Source organism: Halichoerus grypus, chromosome 13 (genome assembly GCF_964656455.1).
Source record: "Halichoerus grypus chromosome 13, mHalGry1.hap1.1, whole genome shotgun sequence".
NCBI lineage: Eukaryota > Metazoa > Chordata > Mammalia > Carnivora > Phocidae > Halichoerus > Halichoerus grypus.
In genome coordinates this window covers 94,811,775-94,828,413 of record NC_135724.1, presented here as the reverse complement: position 1 = coordinate 94,828,413, position 16,639 = coordinate 94,811,775, and the positions used below count along the sequence as shown (strand labels likewise).

The 16,639-nt window shown below is 59.8% G+C and overlaps 1 protein-coding gene and 1 long non-coding RNA gene across 2 annotated transcripts in view; both read left to right on the top strand.

Annotated features, from left to right (window-relative positions):
• GALNT9 (polypeptide N-acetylgalactosaminyltransferase 9) overlaps positions 1–16,639 on the top strand; it is a 79,888-nt gene that overhangs the window by 48,042 nt on the left and 15,207 nt on the right. The window contains exon 6 of the mRNA XM_036108753.2: positions 4,982–5,099. Coding sequence (XP_035964646.1) covers positions 4,982–5,099 — 118 coding nt within the window. The remainder of the gene's footprint in view (positions 1–4,981; positions 5,100–16,639) is intronic.
• LOC144379959 (uncharacterized) lies at positions 12,456–14,364 on the top strand. Its single transcript, XR_013443570.1, has 2 exons — positions 12,456–12,531; positions 14,138–14,364. It is a non-coding gene; the product is annotated as an uncharacterized LOC144379959 (long non-coding RNA).

Here is a 16,639-nt window from a genome sequence, read left to right as displayed (position 1 = left end):
GCGGAGCCCTGGGAATCCGGGCTTCCTAACTAGGTCCTGGGGGTGCAGCCAGGAGCCTGTGGGACTGGCTGACCCCCGGGGGCCCCCCACAGGGGCTTGAGATTTCAGGGGCTGGGAGCCGCCTGCCCCCCACTCTGTTCAAACTGGCATGTCCCTGCCGAAATACTGAAACTGCTCGCTGTGCCCAGGAGCCACGGGGGCTGTGTGTCACTGTGCCTTCGAAAGCTCTCTCCCCGCAGAGGGCCTTGCGGGGGCTTCCAAGCACCAGCCCTGCGGGCAAAGAGCAGCAGGGACATCCAGCCTGAAGGCAGCGGACACTGGGGAGCAATAGCCCGGCCCGAGCCCTGCACCCTGCTGATTTTAAGGAGAACCACTGTCAGCACAGAGGGCTGCTCTGAGCAGTAAGACCGGGAGTCCCCAGAAGCCGGGGCAGCAACCCCCTCGGGCTGGCGCTGTCCCGGCAGCCACATCCTCAGAGACAGGCCCCGATGCTCTGAGAGCCGCAGGGAGCACGAGCTGGGGCTCTGGGGCCTTTGCTGTCGAAACAGGGCACAGAGCCACCCATGTCCAGAGCGGACCAGCAGGTCCCCGGCTCGCTCGGAGTAGCAGCTTGAAAGGTATTGTTCTTCATTCAGGTTGCACTCGATAATCCCTCATTAGGAGCAAAAGCAAAACAAGGGCCTAGTGGTTCCCGTTTTAGGAGTCAGTGAAGTCAGAGACCCCAAGGGGAAGCACCTGAAATTTTTGGTAACCTCTGGATGCCCCGAGCTGCACGGGAAGGAGGATTTTCTGGCCCAACTCTGTCTTGTCTCAAACTTTGCTCATCACTAGCACCACCTGAGAGCTTTTGAAAACCCTGATGCCAAAACTCCAAATAAAACACAGGTGAAGCCTTTAAACAGAGTCAACACCGAAGGAGATGGGTAGGGCCGGCACATCATGGAGATGCCCGCCGGCCTCTGCCAGGAGGGAAATGCGCACGCAACCGCCAGCAGGCGCCCAGGCCCATTGGGAGGGCCGCGCCGGGCGCTGCTGAGGACGCGGGCAGTCGGAGCTCCCACACGAGCCCGGAGGCAGAACTGGCAAAACTTTGGGAGACCGTTTGGCGGTTTCTCCTCACGGGGCAATCACGTCCTGCTGGGCACGCCGTCCCCGTGGCCATGGGCCTGGAAGCCATGGAAGCCTGGGTCCACGTGGAGACTCACGTGGAGGCTCCCAGCGGCCGCACGGTTCTCAGTCATGGAAATGTCCCAGACGACCGTCAGGTGTGAACAGGGAGGCCGAGGGGCATCTGCCCGGCTTCCAGCTCACTTTGCGGAGCCCAAGGGACAAACTGTCATCCATGTAACAACACGGGTGAGACTCAGGACCGTCGGGCTGGGCCAGCGAGGGTGCAGGTAGGAGACATGACTGGTTTTTGGGGTGCTGCATGCTGGCTTTGAGCTGGCACTAACTCCTGGAGACCCCGTGTCACGGGGGCCTCCAGGCAGATGTGGGGGACGGGGGCTTTGCTCAGGGCCACGGTGGTGGGGCTCGTGGGTCCCTGGGGCTGTTCCCCTGGTTCTCAAGGGGCTGGAGTCACGCACTGAGTACTGAGCCCTCGGTCCTCGAAGCCATTGCACCTCGTCCTTGTCCTCACCGGGAGGATGCCCTCAGGCCCCCCACCTGGACAGGGCTTCCCACCGCCGCCCGCTGGGCAGACCCTTCAGAGGACGCGCTGCACCCGGCTCCCGGCAGAAGACGCTCTTGGAGGTCGTACGACCCACCCCGCCTGGACGGATGGCTTCCAGCCCAGCGGGGGGTGTCTCCTGGAAAGCGCTCCGAGAGCTCTCCCCACCCCTGCGTTGCTCGGGGGAAGAGCTGCTGCCCTCCCCATGGACTTGCCTGCACATTGGAAGCCGGGCCGGGAGGGGCTGGTGTTTGAGGATTTACTTGAGGGAATTTTTTTGCTCTTCATTATACTTGAGGCTCAAGCAGGAGGGAAGAGTGGATGGGAATGATGGAGCCGGGACTTCCGGGAGAAAGTGTGTCAGCCCGGCGGCCGCCTCGTGCACCCAGGAGCGGCGTGTCAGGCTGCATGCTGCACGTCCCACGGCCATGAGCCCACGGGCAGGGCTGGAGCTCCCGTCCCCAGGACTGGCGCAGAGTCTCACCCATGTGTCCAGGGGACGGCGAGGGCCCTGTGGGTGTGAGCCGGCTTCCAGCGGGCACGGGGCCCCAGGACAAGCGTCCAGGAAGGGAGACCTTCGGGTCCGGCTGGGGGGTCCTCCCAGCACCCTGCCCCTCCCACAGTCAGGAGTGCGTGGGGGGAGGGCCCGGATCTCACACACACACATACCCACATGTGCACCTGCAGACCAGCACAGAGATCCACTCCCACCTGCACACACCTGCACACGTGGACACAGACACACTTCCAGGCACACACACAGGTGCTTCTCTGGTCCCCGTGGAGGAACAGTGACCGTTTACTCTCTGACTTTCTCGCTTGTCTTCTGAGAGGTGCCTCCCGTGGTGCTGGGTGGTTCCCACAGCCACAGGCGCGGTGGCTGGGTCCCGACGTCCCCCGAATTCACTCCGGCCTCCGCGCGGATGGCCTCCAAGCTGACCTCCTCTGTGCTGCAGCTTCCTGTGGATGCACCGGCTTAGCCCCCGGGCCAAACGCCCACGGCGGGGTCGGGAGCGCAATCCTGGCCAAGGCTCCCGGGCTGCAGACACTCGCTGCGTTCACGGGCCGCGGTTGTCTGCACGGCAGTCCGCGGGAGGTGGGGAGGCCGCGTCCTGCCCTCGGGGTGCAGGTGGAGGAGCCGAGCACAGGGAAGGCCACCCGGCCCGTGGGCTCAGAGCCCACCGGCCCTCGCCGCCCTCGCCATCTCTCGGAGCGCACGGGGTACTTCCGGCGGTCGCTTCAGAGCCTTCCAAGCGGGCCGATCCCGTCCACGCCGGTTTCTGCACACACTCGCGTAGAATATACGCAAAACGGCCCCTCGCACCCCGTGTGCTAGCACGCCGCGCGTTCCTCCCAGGGCCGTCCCCTCGCGTGTGCCTGGCCACGCCCCTGAGCACCTGTTCATCACGCTGCCAGAGCAGGCTGGCTCACCTTTGACCTTTGTCGGACTCCTGAAGGCCAAAGGGCGCATTTGGGGTCTTCATTTTATCAGCCGCCCTCTGTGCGGGGCTCTGGGGTTACGTGGCTCGGGAGCGTGTATCTGTGCGTCTGTGCGTCTGTGCGTGTCTGCACGTCTGTTACAAGGCAGGAGCCTCGGGGGGGCCCCCGGCCGTGGGTCGCGCGTGTCACACAGCAACCTGGATGTAAGGTGCCCCACGGCGACGTCTCCCCGGAGCCCAAGAACCCCTCAGCCACAGCAGCCCGAGCCTTGCTGCGTTCTGTAATCACGGCAAGAACTTCCCAGGCAAACAAACTCAGCGGCCGCTGATTCCGTCCCCATCACCTCGTGAGTTTAAGTTTATTTTGGAACTCTGAGCAATAATAAAAAAATCATTACCAGCTATAATAGACTTGGCAGGGAATTTGGCACTTTGATTCACCAGAGATCACCCTGAGATTGTTCGTTGCTATGAAGAAAATGAGAGAAGCGTGTGCAGTATGTCGGTGAGTTATAATTTAACCCGTCAAACACTTGCCATGAAAAGTCAAAGGCAGCATTAAAATTTCGTTACCATTAGATTTGTGACCAAAATCTAATGACAGAACAGATTGAATCTTTGCACAAATAAAAGGATAATCGTTTTTTAATGCCTCTGTTATTCTTGGACGACCGATGGGCATTTACTTCTGACTTCCCACTCACTGAGCAGAAATGTTTCTCTTAAATTGTGATGGAGACCCGTTTTTGCCATTGTTTTAGTGAAGAGGGATGTAGTGTCTGCAACAGCAGCTGGAAGAGGAGGGAGCAGGTCCGGCCCCCACCTCGGTGCTGGAGCGGCCCCGGGGCCTCCGTGGACGCCGGGAGGCCTTTGCTGGCTCCTCTCAGGGCTTGGAAGACACCAGCCCCTCAGCCTACAAGCAGATGGGCTTCGTCTTTGTTTTGAGGCAAAATCTTTCACCAAAGCTTAGACGTCCTGCTTCCTTACGGCATCTAGACTGTGCCTCCTCCTTGCGAGAGACACACTTTCAGTTTCTTTTTATGCTTACCGCCTAGAAGACGCTCACTGTTCCCTAAATTCATGACTGAATGAATGAGTGAATGAATGCATGATACTGTGCACGGTGATGCTGTCTCATTGTGCCCTGATTTACTCTTGGTGCTCCGTGGGACTGCTTCCCAGGGACCCACAACACTGGTCGATTTGTAATGCGTACTAGAAAAAATATAACTAGCACACAGATGCCTGAATTCACAGATACAATTTCTGTAGACGAGGCAAGATTTACTGATGGTTTTTAAATGTGTGGGTGTAGATAATTATAGAAATAATAGAACAGATGGCGGCCTGTAGTCTATAGCTGCACAGGTTGTGCACTCAAAAACTTCAGGGTGTGTTATTCAGAAAGTTTGATGTCAGTAAGGGTCCATAGAGTTGAGCAGTGCACAACCTGTGCTGCGGCCCAGTGCAGCCCTGGGTCCTGGCCTACAGACGGGACAAAATGCTGAGGGAGGAAGGCAAGTGACTCAAGCTTGGGAAATGATGGTCAGGACAACCAAACAACTCTCTAAGTAAACTGATGTCTTTAAAATCCCTACACTAACTCGCCTGAGTTGAGTGCTGGTTTTTGTCATCTGCTGATGTTCTTCGGTTAGCGTTTGGACTTGGCTTGTGCTGGGTGCTTTCCCAGGCTCTGAAGGATACAAGCACGACGCCAAGGGGGGCCCACCTGTATCCTGGAGGTGAGAAGCAGCTGTCCCGAGTCCTGGGCTCTCCCGGCCACCGCCTGGTCTGCGCTGTGCGCCCACAGCAGGTCGGGGCTCGGGGTTACGCACCTGTGACCCACTCATGCGCTGTCTCTGCTCCCCGCCAGGACCCCTGCCATGATCGGCTGCTCATTCGTGGTGGACCGGGAGTACTTTGGGGACATTGGGCTGCTGGACCCAGGCATGGAGGTGTACGGCGGCGAGAACATCGAGCTGGGCATGAGGGTAAGTGGTGCTGCTCGGGGCCACTGGACCCGTCCGGAGAACAGAGGTGGGGCGGGCAGGCCCATGCGCTGCTGGTTCCTGGCCGGTGGGAACCAGGAGTCAGCGTGAGAAACCACCACGGTGATGCGCGTCTGTTCCACTGTGAACACCACTTGCTCTCGGTGCTGCAGGGTGGTTGGAAACATTTGAAGCTGCTCCTTCAGCACAGGGAACTGAGTGTCCACAGTGGGACACCGCCCTCGGGCTGTCCCGCCTGCCGTGCACACGGTTCTAGGTTTGTCTCGGTTGGATGTGGAAGGCAAGGGTGCAGATGGGGGTCGTGGGCACCGGAGGCCCTGTAGCTGCTCCTGGTGCTCGTGCAAAGGCCCCAGGCAGGACTGGGCCACTGGGGCCCCACTGGGGAGGGCATGGGGCTGCACAGGCGGGGGCACCCCTGAGGGAGGCCCTGAGCTGAGATCCACGAGCCTCGGCCCCCACCCCTCCCACCCTCTTCCCTGCACCCCAGGGGCCCCTCCTGGTTTCAAACTTCCTCGCCTGGCAGCTTGGAGAACTAATGGAAAGTTCTGGAAGAATCTTGGTTGCAAATCAGGGACTCTGGGGTGGCAGAGCTCCTTCTCTCTTGGATGTCCGAAGCTGAGGTCCAACCTAGCCCCCGGGGAGGGCACTTTGTTGCTCAGGGCTTTGGGGAATGTCGGTGGCTGGGAACACAGGTCCCCTCAGGGATAGCGCCCCCGACAGCCCTCAGAACCAGAACCCAACACATCTGAGCAGGCGGCTTTGGAGATCTTAAGCGCTCAGAGAGCCTGCTCCCCGCCAGCACTGGGCGAGACCCTCTTCCCCGGAGCCCGCGTTTCCCCAGGGGGCTGGGCCTCATTTACCACATGCTGTGAGCGCCGGCTGTGCGCCAGGCCTCCAGCTACGGAGGGAACAGATGCAACAGCTCTGCTTCCAGGGAGGAGGTGAGAGAGAAACTGTGTCACTTAGTGAGAAGCACCAAAGGGAGAAAGGAGGCAGGGAGGGGCCGGAATGCAGAGGAGGGGCAGTTTTAAAGATAGCAGTCTCCCCCCCCAAGAAGGGACATCTATAGAAAGACCTCCAGGTGCCATGAGGTAGCTGTGGATGATCAGGGGAAAGGAAGGGTGTTCCAGGCAGAGGGAATGGCAGGTGCAAAGGCCCTGGGGCAGGATCATGCCTGATGTGCCCCAGCAGCAAAGACATGTGTGCAGCAGGAGCTCAGTGGGGAGGGGGGAGGAGGAGAAAGTCCGGCTTCTGCTCTGAGGGAGCCGGGGCCATCGGAGACTCTGAGCAGAGGCCTGCTTCTGTGTTTCCGAGATCCCTCTGGCCCCTGGGATTCGGGGTGGAGGGAATGAGGGCAGAAGCAGGGAGGCCAGGGCTTCTGGAACGATGCAGGGAGATGAGGTGGTGTGGACCAGGGAGGAGGTGGTGAGATCCTGCGTGGTCTGGGTGCATTTTTGAGGAAGCGCCCCCAGGGTTTGCTGGGGATGGGATGGGGGCTCAGGGAGGTCAGAGCCGCCTTGCTAGTACTTGTCCTGAGCAGCTGGCGGGTGGAGAGGTCCCCGTGGTGATGGAGACGCGGCAGCCTGCAAAGTCCCGGCCGTCACCTGGAGCCCGGGGCTTGCAGAGGCTGGGGCCACACCCCACCGCCGGGTCGGCAGGGACTGACTCTCCTCTGCAGGAATGGCTTCGAGAAAAAATGATTCAGTGCTGCATTTTGGTTTGAAAAAAAACGAAATTGGGTTTTGATTCGGAGCGGACGGCGCATTCGAGGACTGGTGTTCCTGGCGGGGCTGGGTGCGGGCTTTCCACGGCCAGGGGCCTGCAGTGCCAAGGCCGCCACTCCTGAAAACCAGCGTGGCTTCCAGGGAACGGGCTGGGCCCTCTGCTCAGGTGCATCGTTGTGACCCGGCCCCCACGCCCCTGCCTCCCACAGCATTCACGCTCCAACCACATCCCTGCCCGCCTGCCCGCCTGCCCGCCCGCTGTCCTGAGAGCAGCTCCCGCGGGAACTGAAGCGCTCTGCCCGAGGGCGCGGACGCCTTCCTCCAGCGGTTCTGGCCTGACTCGGTCACGGGTCCAAACTGTGACGGGTTCTGCTCACGTGGCTTGGGAACGGGGTCCTCTCTTATGGGCCCAGCCGGGACAGGAGGCCCTCACGGGTCTGCAACTCCGTGACTCCAGGCAGTGGGTTGGTCATAAGCGGGCAGGGGCAGGTGCCCAGGCCTGGGTTCTCAGACTCGGGCTGCACCTCCATCCTCTAGGGGTTTCCTTAAAATGCAGACCGCTGGGCTCCACCCCAGAGACTTACACTTGGGGGGGGGCAGGGCCTAGGCGTCTGCGTTTCCAGCACATTCTCAGGGGCTGTGGATGCTGCTGGCCCAGGCCACCTGCTCTGGGAACCAGCCCCGTGCACCCCGCCAACACCCAGGAGCAGAGCCGGGGTGCCTGGCTGGGGCTCAGTAGGCTCAGTGGTGCAGCCCAGCTGCGCTCCGGTTGGGGTTGGGTTCTGGGGGGGGGTTTGCTTGCTTTTGCTCTGGAGCCTTTCTTCACAGAGATTATTTAAGGCTGGTCTTGAAAAGTTGCCACACAGTTTGTTGAAGTTACACGTTTCTAAATCTATTTGCTTCAAGCTTTTAAGTTAAACCTAGGGGCTCCGATTATTATGGTTATAAATCTAATCCAGTAAGAACATTCACCTTCCCTTCTTCTCTGATTAATGTTTGATTAACTCGGGTTGAACAGATTAAATGCCATTCAACAACAATCAGTTCCATTTCTGCCTTGAGTTAATTAAATTCCCTTGAACCTTTTAAAATGACACAAATATTATGTGTTTACTCTCCTGCTTAAGCACTTTGAATGTCTGATATCACAGCAGAAATCCCCCCCCCCAAGTGCTTAGAAGGTTCTAGTGCATCCGATACATTGAGCTTCTACCAAACCTCAGGTTCTCTGAAGCATTTCAGAGTTGCTGGCAATTCTATTTAATTCTCTGACACGGTCTAATTTTAAATAGAAAATTTAGAGTCAACCTTCAGTCATACGTGTTGAAAATGGAATCAGGAAGTTATTCTGGCAGATTCTTCAGGATGCTGACTTTTCTCGACTGTGTTGATCATTAAATACGAATCCTTCACTAACGGTTCCCGATCCTTCTGTGACAAGTGAGCTCTGTGTGTGCCGTGCTCCGGGCCTGACCCCCCCGTCCCCCAGGGAGGCCGCTGCGGGTCTGTGCGCGCACACGGGGGTCCTAGGAGCCGTCAGCCCACGCTGCAGACTCCGAGGGGGCTGGGGAGCCGGGCTGCTATCCCCTGACCCTGGGGCTGGGTGGGGGGGAGTGGGAACCCGGTGAGGACAGCAGAGGACAGCGCTGGGGAGGATGTGTCCACAGCAAGGCATCCATGCAGGGGCAGCGGGAAGCCCCGAATACTCTCTGCTCCCCTGTCTCCTTCCAAAGCAAGCCTGGCTGGGCCGAGGGCAGGAGGGTCTGCGCGTGGCCCTGACGACCCCCGGGCTCAGAGCAGAGGCCCCTCCAGGATCCTCCCCGGCGGGCAGAGGGGGGTTGGGCCAGCCCAGTGGGACAGGCAGGGAATGTCAGCCTGCGGTGGGAGGAGGCCAGGCAGGGGCTGTGCCGTGGCTTCAGGGGGGCTTGCAGGGTCGGGCAGAAGCTGGCCTGGGGGACAGGACAGGGAGGGAGAAACGGGGCAGAGAGATCCAGGCGTGTGGACGCACGGGGGCCGGGGAGGCAGACAACCCCATCCCCAGAGGAAGCAGGAGGAGCAGGCTGAGCCCCCCACAGTGGTGCGATGTGGTTCTCCCAAGACTGGGGGTCCCCGCCAGGAACTGGGTCCTGCACGGACAGCAACTCCCCTGGGAGCCTGACCTAGCTGGGCAGAACTTGGCAGGAGGGCGGAGGCGCCGTCCCTGAGAATCTGGCAGGTCAGAGAAAGGGAAAGGAGCTGAGTCCCACGAGGGGGGCTCTCCCGGAGGATGGGCAGAGTGCTGCGTGTCGGGGGGCCGTGGCACGGGGATGCCCTGCTGGGAAGGGGGCACCCAGCAGAGGCCACACGTGGCGAGTGACCACAGGGAGGGGGCACCCTGCATGGTGGAGTCCAGAAGTGGGGTTGATGCCTGGTAAACGCAAGGTCACGGGGTGACAGAAGGTGGCAGAGCTCGCCCAGCCCCACAGGTGAGGCGTCCCCGTGGACAGCCAGCAGCCACTGATGGTTTCGGTGCTCAGACAGTGGAGGAAGGACGGGGTCGGGTCTTACCTGGGGGGCCGATGCGGCATCGGAGGTGGGCGTTAGCGTAGACAGGAGCCCTCTGGGGTGTTTGAAGAGGGGCGTCAGCAAAAGGAGACCCCGGTGCCTGGCTGTGCTCAGTCCCCGGCGCTGCGACCACGGGTGGGACCCGAACGTCCCCACCTCTGTCTCCACTTTGCACAGTGGGGTCTGGGCACAGGGCTGTGCAGGGTCCTGCCTGGTGAGGGGAGGGCTCTGGGGCTGATGCTGGGGGCGGTGGGGGCTCGGGGGTGGTTTGCGGAGGGAGGCGACGCGGTGTGGATACAGATATGAATACGGTGTAGACGTGCGAGCAGACGCCAGTGTAGACGCTAGCGGTGGACGTGCTCACACGGCATCGCTTCACGTGTGTTATGTATTCTTTACGCATCTAAACCGCGTAGACGTGTGTGTTCATACGTATTCCCTTCTACTTCTGTTGCTGCCGGGTTCAAGGTAGCTCGCCGGGAAACAGGAACAGCCCCACAAGGTGACGTAGATTATAAATACAGAGGGAGAAAGGGAAATGTGGGGCGGGGACGGGAAAGAGAGGGTTGGGGCTACCGGGCCCTGGCGAGCCAGCGGGGAGGACCAGCGACGCGGCCGCGCCCCCACTCCCAATGCGGTGCGGGCAGGCCCACCCGCCCGCCCTGGTGCCTCCGCAGCCGGGACTCTGGGGGCAGCTCACCTACGCCCACCAGCCGCCTGGGGCCCCGCCCCGCCCGCAAGTTAGAGCAGGGTCTCCCCACAAACCCACCCGCCGGGGGCCGGAGACGGGCGCAGAGGGGTGAGGGCAGGGTGACCAGGCGTGCTCCATCTGTCCCCAGAGCAGACACCTGCCACTGTTCCGTGGAGACGCTGATGACTGGGGGCGGTCTGTGGCGGCCCCTCTGTGGCCCTCCTCCCACCCGGCCTCGCCCCGTCCCCCTTATCCACTCCATGCAGAAGCCCAGAGAGCCCCAGGGCTCCCCCTGCCCTGAGAACGAAGCCCAAACTCCTTCCGGGATCCGCGGGACCCGCAGCCCCGCCCCGCCCAATGCCCCGCCCACCTCCGTGCACTGTCACCTGGTGGCCTCCCCTTCCGTGGTCAGGCCCAGCTGGCCCCTCTCTGGCGGGACCCCTCCCAGCCCTGCTGCTTCCAGCCCCTGCTCTCGGCCCCACGGCGGGTTCCTCCCGCCTGCAGCTCTGTCCGTGGCCCCTCGCTGGCGCCTCCCCCTCCCCACCCTGCTGGCATAGGACTAAGTCTGTGAAGGCCGGGGCCACGCTGCCTCGTCCGCTGCCGTGGGCGACCCTGTAAGTCAGTGTTGCGTGCGTTTGTAGAATGAATACAGGAACCACCTGGAAGGGAGAGGGCCTCTCTGTGACCTGCTAGACAGCTGAGCTGGGGGGGGGGGAACACGTCCAGGGAGAGCGAGCTATCCCTGTTGAATTTCTTACTGGTGTCTCCCACGCTGTCCTAGGTGCTGGGGATTCAGCAGGGTGTCTGCTCACCTCGGGTACATGCATCTGGTGTGTGGCACGCTGTCTCTGGCAGCTGTAGAAGACCACGGGCAGGGAAGGGATGGGGGTTGTGGTTTTAGATGGGACAGTCGGGGCAGGAACACCACGTCGGAGCAGGTGTGAAGCCGTGCGGCCGCAGGGAAAGGCATTCCCAGCCGAGGGGCGGCACGTGCAAAGGCCCTGAGGCGGGAGTGTGCCTGGCAGGCGTGTGGCCCCCATGGCAGAGACCACAAGCGGTCCCGTGGCCCCGTGGTCTTTCTCCCACCTTCCCACACAGATAAGCCTTGCAGCCACGCTGTTTCTGATCTGTCCTTAGCACAGGTGGCCACGCAGCACGGCCCCCTTAGAGGAGTAAATCTGTGGTCCTGGGGCCACGTTCCACTTCTGTGATTGTAGAAATGCCAACGGTTCCTCCCCTAATGAGAGAGTCCGAGGGGCCATTAGGGGGAAATGAATCCATCGCCTCCGTTAGGTTAATAAAGGTCAAGACAAAACCAAGCGGCACGTGTCTCGGCTGGGAGAGCCATCTGCAGAACACAGGCCGGACATCGTTTGCTTCTCTGTTTTGAGACTTTCAGCCTCGCCGCTTCTCCGTGGTGTTTCAGGAAAACCCTCACGGCGCGGGCGGCAGTCACCGCGCCTTCAGACCCGGCTCTTTGGGGGGGTGCATTGGTGTCAGACACCTGGGGGCCAGGTGGTGGGTTTTTCCTCGTCGTCCCAGAGGGGAGTTCGATGCACTCCTGTCTCGCCAGAGCAGAGGGGTGGTGCGGTCACTCCAGGAGGGCTCAGGGGAGGTGTGCCCACGCTGCTCCACACTCCACGCCACCCTGCGCCCCACGCTGCCGCCGGACGTCAGAGGGGTGCAGGGTGTGCCTCGGGCCGGTCCTAGACCCTCCTCCGTGAGCAGCGGGCACCGGGCAGCGTGGGGAGCCGACGGTGAAGTCCTGCTCTAGCTGCTTTCAGGAAGGGCTTGTTCTAGTTGCAAGTGGTGGGCCTGCCTGACACGGTGAGGGTGCAGCCCCACTCCCTGCAGCCCACAGGGCACGGTCCACTCACCTGCCTGCCAGGTCCCCCGAGCAGAGGCCTCCGGGCGGGGCAGTGCCTCCTTCCACTTGAACGTCTTTGTGGAAAAGCCCTTCAGAAGACCCCTCTGCCGGCTAGCTGGCTGGGCCTCTGTCTGAGCCTCAGTTTCTCCATCGGTCACGGGGCGGGGGTGTGGTAGGACTGCATGCCAGGGCTGGCGGGGATTTGGTGAGGTGGAAGCTCCTAGTGCCTGAAACACGACAGACACGCACTAAGTGCCCGGTAGTGTTTGTGCAGGCATTTCTGAATACCGTTTCTCTTTCCTTCAGAAAACCGACTTTTATTAGAAAAACACTGAGATAAGCAAACCAGAACGGAATGAAAGTTACGGTAATTATCTGTCGGCGCCCAGATGCGCGTCCTTTCAGAGACATTTTGCACACAGGGGAGTGCTGTCCACGGATACGCGTGCACACGGGGGAGCGCCGTCCGCGGATACACGTGCACACGGGGGAGCGCTGTCCGTGGATGCTCGTGCACACGGGTGAGCGCTGCCCGCGGATGCTCGTGCACACGGGTGAGCGCTGCCCGCGGATGCTCGTGCACACGGGGTGAGCAATGTCTGCGGATGCTCGTGCACACGCAGGATGTGTCCGCGTGCCTCGCCATGAGCCGTGGAGGCAGATGTTCCCTGAGGGCTGTGCCCCGTGCACGGCCTTTGTCCTGTGGCGCGAGTCCCCGTTGCCGGTGTCGTCGTGGCTGCAGGCTGGGGACAGCGCCGGGCTCACGCCGCCCGGGTGCCTGGGTTTCACACACTCGCTCCAGACCGTCCAAGGGCTCTGCTACGTCGTGCCACGCACAAGTCAGGGCCCTGTGTCCGCGTCTGCTTCGCGGCTCAGCCGCGTCCCCAGGGTGGACGTCTGCAGACCGGATCGCTGCCAGATGGAACGCGCGTTTTCATGGCGCTTGAGAGCTCTCGCCGAATCCCCCTTCTGTCCCCCCTGCCCTGTGTGTCCGTGTGTCTGTCTCTGTGAGTGTGTCTGTGTATCCGTGTGTATGTCCATGTGTGTGTCCGTGTGTCTGTGTGTCCGTGTGTCTGTGTGTCTGTCTACATGTGTCTGTGTGTGTGTTTATATGTTTGTGTGTGTGTGTCCATGTGTCTATGTGCCTGTGTTTCTGTCTCTCTGTGTGTCTGTGTCCATCTGTCCGTGTGTCTGTCTGTATGTGTCTGTGTGTCTGTGTGTCCGTGTGTCTGTCTCTGTGAGAGTGTCTGTGTGTTGTCTGTGTGTGTCCGTGTGTCTGTCTACATGTGTCTGTGTCTGTGTGTGTTTGTATGTCTGTGTGTCCATGTGCCTGTCCATGTGTCTGTGTCCATGTGTCCATGTGTCCATCTGTCCGTGTGTTTGTCTCTGTATGTGTCTGTGTGTCCGTGTGTCCATCCGTGTGTCTGTGTGTCTGTCTCAGTGTGTGTCCGTGTGTTGTGTCCATGTGTCTGTGTGTCTGTCTGCATGTGTCTGTGTCTGTGTGTGTTTGTATGTCTGTGTGTCCATGTGTCTGTGTGCCTGTCTCTGTGAGTGTGTGTCCATGTGTCTGCATGTGTGTCTGTGTATCTGTGTGTCCATGTGTCCATGTGTCCATGGGTCTGTGTGTGTGTCTGTGTGTTTGAATGTCCGTGTGTCTGTGTGTCTGTGTCTGTGTGTCTGTCTGTCCATGTGTCTGTGTATTCTTGTGTCCATGTGTCTGTGTCTGTCTGTGTGTCCGTGTGTCTGTGTGTGTGTCTGTCTGTTTGAATGTGTGTCTCTCTGTGTGTCCGTGTGTCCGTGTGTCTGTGTCTGTGTGTCTGTCCATGTGTCTGTGTATCTTGTGTCCGTGTGTCTGTGTCTGTGTGTCCGTGTGTCTGTGTGTGTGTGTGTCTGTTTGAATGTCTGTGTGTCTCTCTGTGTGTCCGTGTGTCTGTGTCTGTCTCTGTGCGTATTCTCACCAGTGGTGCATGAGGGAGACAGTCTTCCAGGCCTAAATAGCACACAGATCTAATTAAATAAATGTTTTTACTTTTTTTGCAAATGCGGCAGACACAAAGGAAGCGTCTTTGTTGGCTTAGTTTACGTTTTTTCACTTGCTAACGAGCATGGACGTTTTTTGTACGTGTGTTAACCGTATGTTTCTTCCTTTGCCGGTTTTTTCTGATGGCGTTCCTTGTTTTCCGGTTGATTTTAGGGACACTGGCCCTGTGGGGTGTGATGCAGGTGCCATCCTGTCCGTCACTTACACTGCTGGCCTGTCACAGAGGCTTCCCGTGTCAGCTCGCGTGCCCCGGTCCTCAGTGTCTTTGCCGTCACGCTCAGAGAGGCCCGTCTGAGCAGCTGCTCGACCGTAGCTCCTTCTGGTACCTGCAGTTCCTTTTCCTCGATAAAGGCTTGAGTCCGTGCGGGACAGATGTTTTATCCAAGGAAGGTTGTGATCTTTCCTTCTGTTGTCTGAAAATAGCAGACCCAGGCTTCTCACTCCACTCATCAGATACCCCATCCTTCCCCGCTGACGGGAAGGGGCACCTGCTCACGACCTGAGTGCCGCGGGGCGCGCGCACCTGTCCTCTCGCTCCCGTGTCACAGGACGGGTGGTGCTGGCAAGCGCGTCCTTCCCTACGTCACCGTAGGGTTTTCTTAGCTGCTGTCTTGTGTTTCCCCTTTCACGCGGACTTTGGAAACATTCGAGCAACTCCTGTTCCATCTGTGTGTCCCTTGAGCGGGCCGGCGGTCAGCACGCCACCAGCAGTGGCCGCAGGGGGGACCGTCCGGGCCCCCAACCCCCTCGCATCGGTGCATCCCTCTTCCTGTCTTCTCCGCGGGTGCTGGTAGACGGTGTCGACCGAGGCTGATGTCTTTTCACAAATGCAGAGAACGCCGGGTGCTTGGCACGTGGCCTCACGGCCTGGGCGTCCAGCCACATAGCTGGTGGGACGTCCCCGCCCCCAGGCCTCCACACCCCGTCCTGGCCCCATTCGGCCCCACACTCTGGGTGATCTCCTCCGTCCCACGTCCCAGTGAATGAGTGCTCTCCTCAGCCATGTCCAGATGGCTGCCCAAGCCTTCCTTAGCTTTGGTTCTTAGTCCTAACGAGTGCATTTTTCATATTTACGGCATGTTCTGTTCGTATTTTTCATCTGTGGCTGCTCTTAGATCTTCGTGCTTTGATTCACGCTCTCCTCTTTCTCGATGAGCGGTTCTCGCTCCTTCCCTCCTCGCTGGAAGGCCTCACGGTCTGCGCACGTCCCTCTCTGCCTTTTCCCTCTCCTTCCCAAACCCCGTCTTGGGTTGGTGGCTGACTCGTCTGGGGTTGGGTTTTCCCCATGTCTTCGGTACATCTGTTTGAGATCTCATCTCTACGGGAATCCTGTCTTCACGCTTACCCGTCCTTGGCTGGAAGTCTTAGATTACTGTGTGCCGGCCCCCCAGACCCTGGCTCGAAACCGAGTGGCTTAGCTTTCACCCCAAGACCCCCCGGCTGTCACACGAGTCGCCTGGTTCCAGGTGCCGTGCATCTCTGCTTCCTCCTGTCTCACGTGTCTGGCTGCACCCTGTTCATGGTCGGGCGCCCAGCCCAGCCCCAGGCCTCACGCGGGGGCCCCGCACTCAGTCCCCAGCCGTCCGTGAGGCTCAGGGGCCCGCACCCCTGAGCTCCATCCCCACGCACACCAGCGCGTCCCCACTCCTTCCGAGTGGCGGGGAACCATACATGCTTTTAACTTTTAAATAATGTGCTTTCCATTTCTGTGTGTTCGGGGGAGACAGGGAAGATCTCCACATCCCTGGTATTGACTAGATACCTTCTTTGTCACTTCATCCAGCTACAGGGGGCTTGGATCTGGGGGGGGGGGGGCATGACCCAGGAGGCGCAGCCTCACCCCTGCTTGAGGACAGACCATGCAAGAACATGCAGCCCCACCCTCAAGCAGTGTCCAAGAGGATCGTGCCCAGCGCCCACGGTGCTCAGAGGGTGGACGAAGGGGAGAGAGGCACTTAGCACAGCTGCCCCCACACCCCGCGAACATCAGAATCCCCAGGAGGCCTTGTCGAACTACGGACCGCCGGCCCGAGCCCACCCAGAGTTCCTGGTTCAGCAGGTCTCGAGCGGCCGACCGAAGTGCTCCAGGTAAGGCTGCTGCTGGTCCGGGGATCACACTTTGAGATCCACTCGTTTAGAAGCAAGGAAACCATTTCTTTCTTTCTGTTTGTTTGGGGCGTTCAACACGTTCAGGGAAACAAATGGCAGGAGCCTGGAATGAAAGCCCAGCTCGGAAGTTTCTGGGGTCTGGCCCCGGGAACAGACCACGGAAGCAGCCATTCTAGCGCATATGTGTGTGTACACAGAGCATCCCAGAGAGACGTTTTCTTGTCAAAAATGTATGAATTGAGCCCAGCTGAGCCCCAGGACATGGGACTTGCCTTTCCAAAGCTAAACCCAGTCCATTCTGACCCTGGAGCTGGATCGCTCCCGCAGAGCGAGGGGTCCAGGTGACAAGGGGGAGACATCAGCCCGCGGCTGCTCCGGGCCCAGGCCGGAGGGGCATCGAGCAGATTGTAAATCTTTTAAATTAGGTTCAGATGCAAAGTCTGTAAAAGTCATACGCACAGTTTTCTCCTGAGTGAATATGAAGCTGTGGTTGTTTGTTGGAGGGGGAGATTCGCACTGCTAAAAGGAAGATGGTGGCTTTGCACC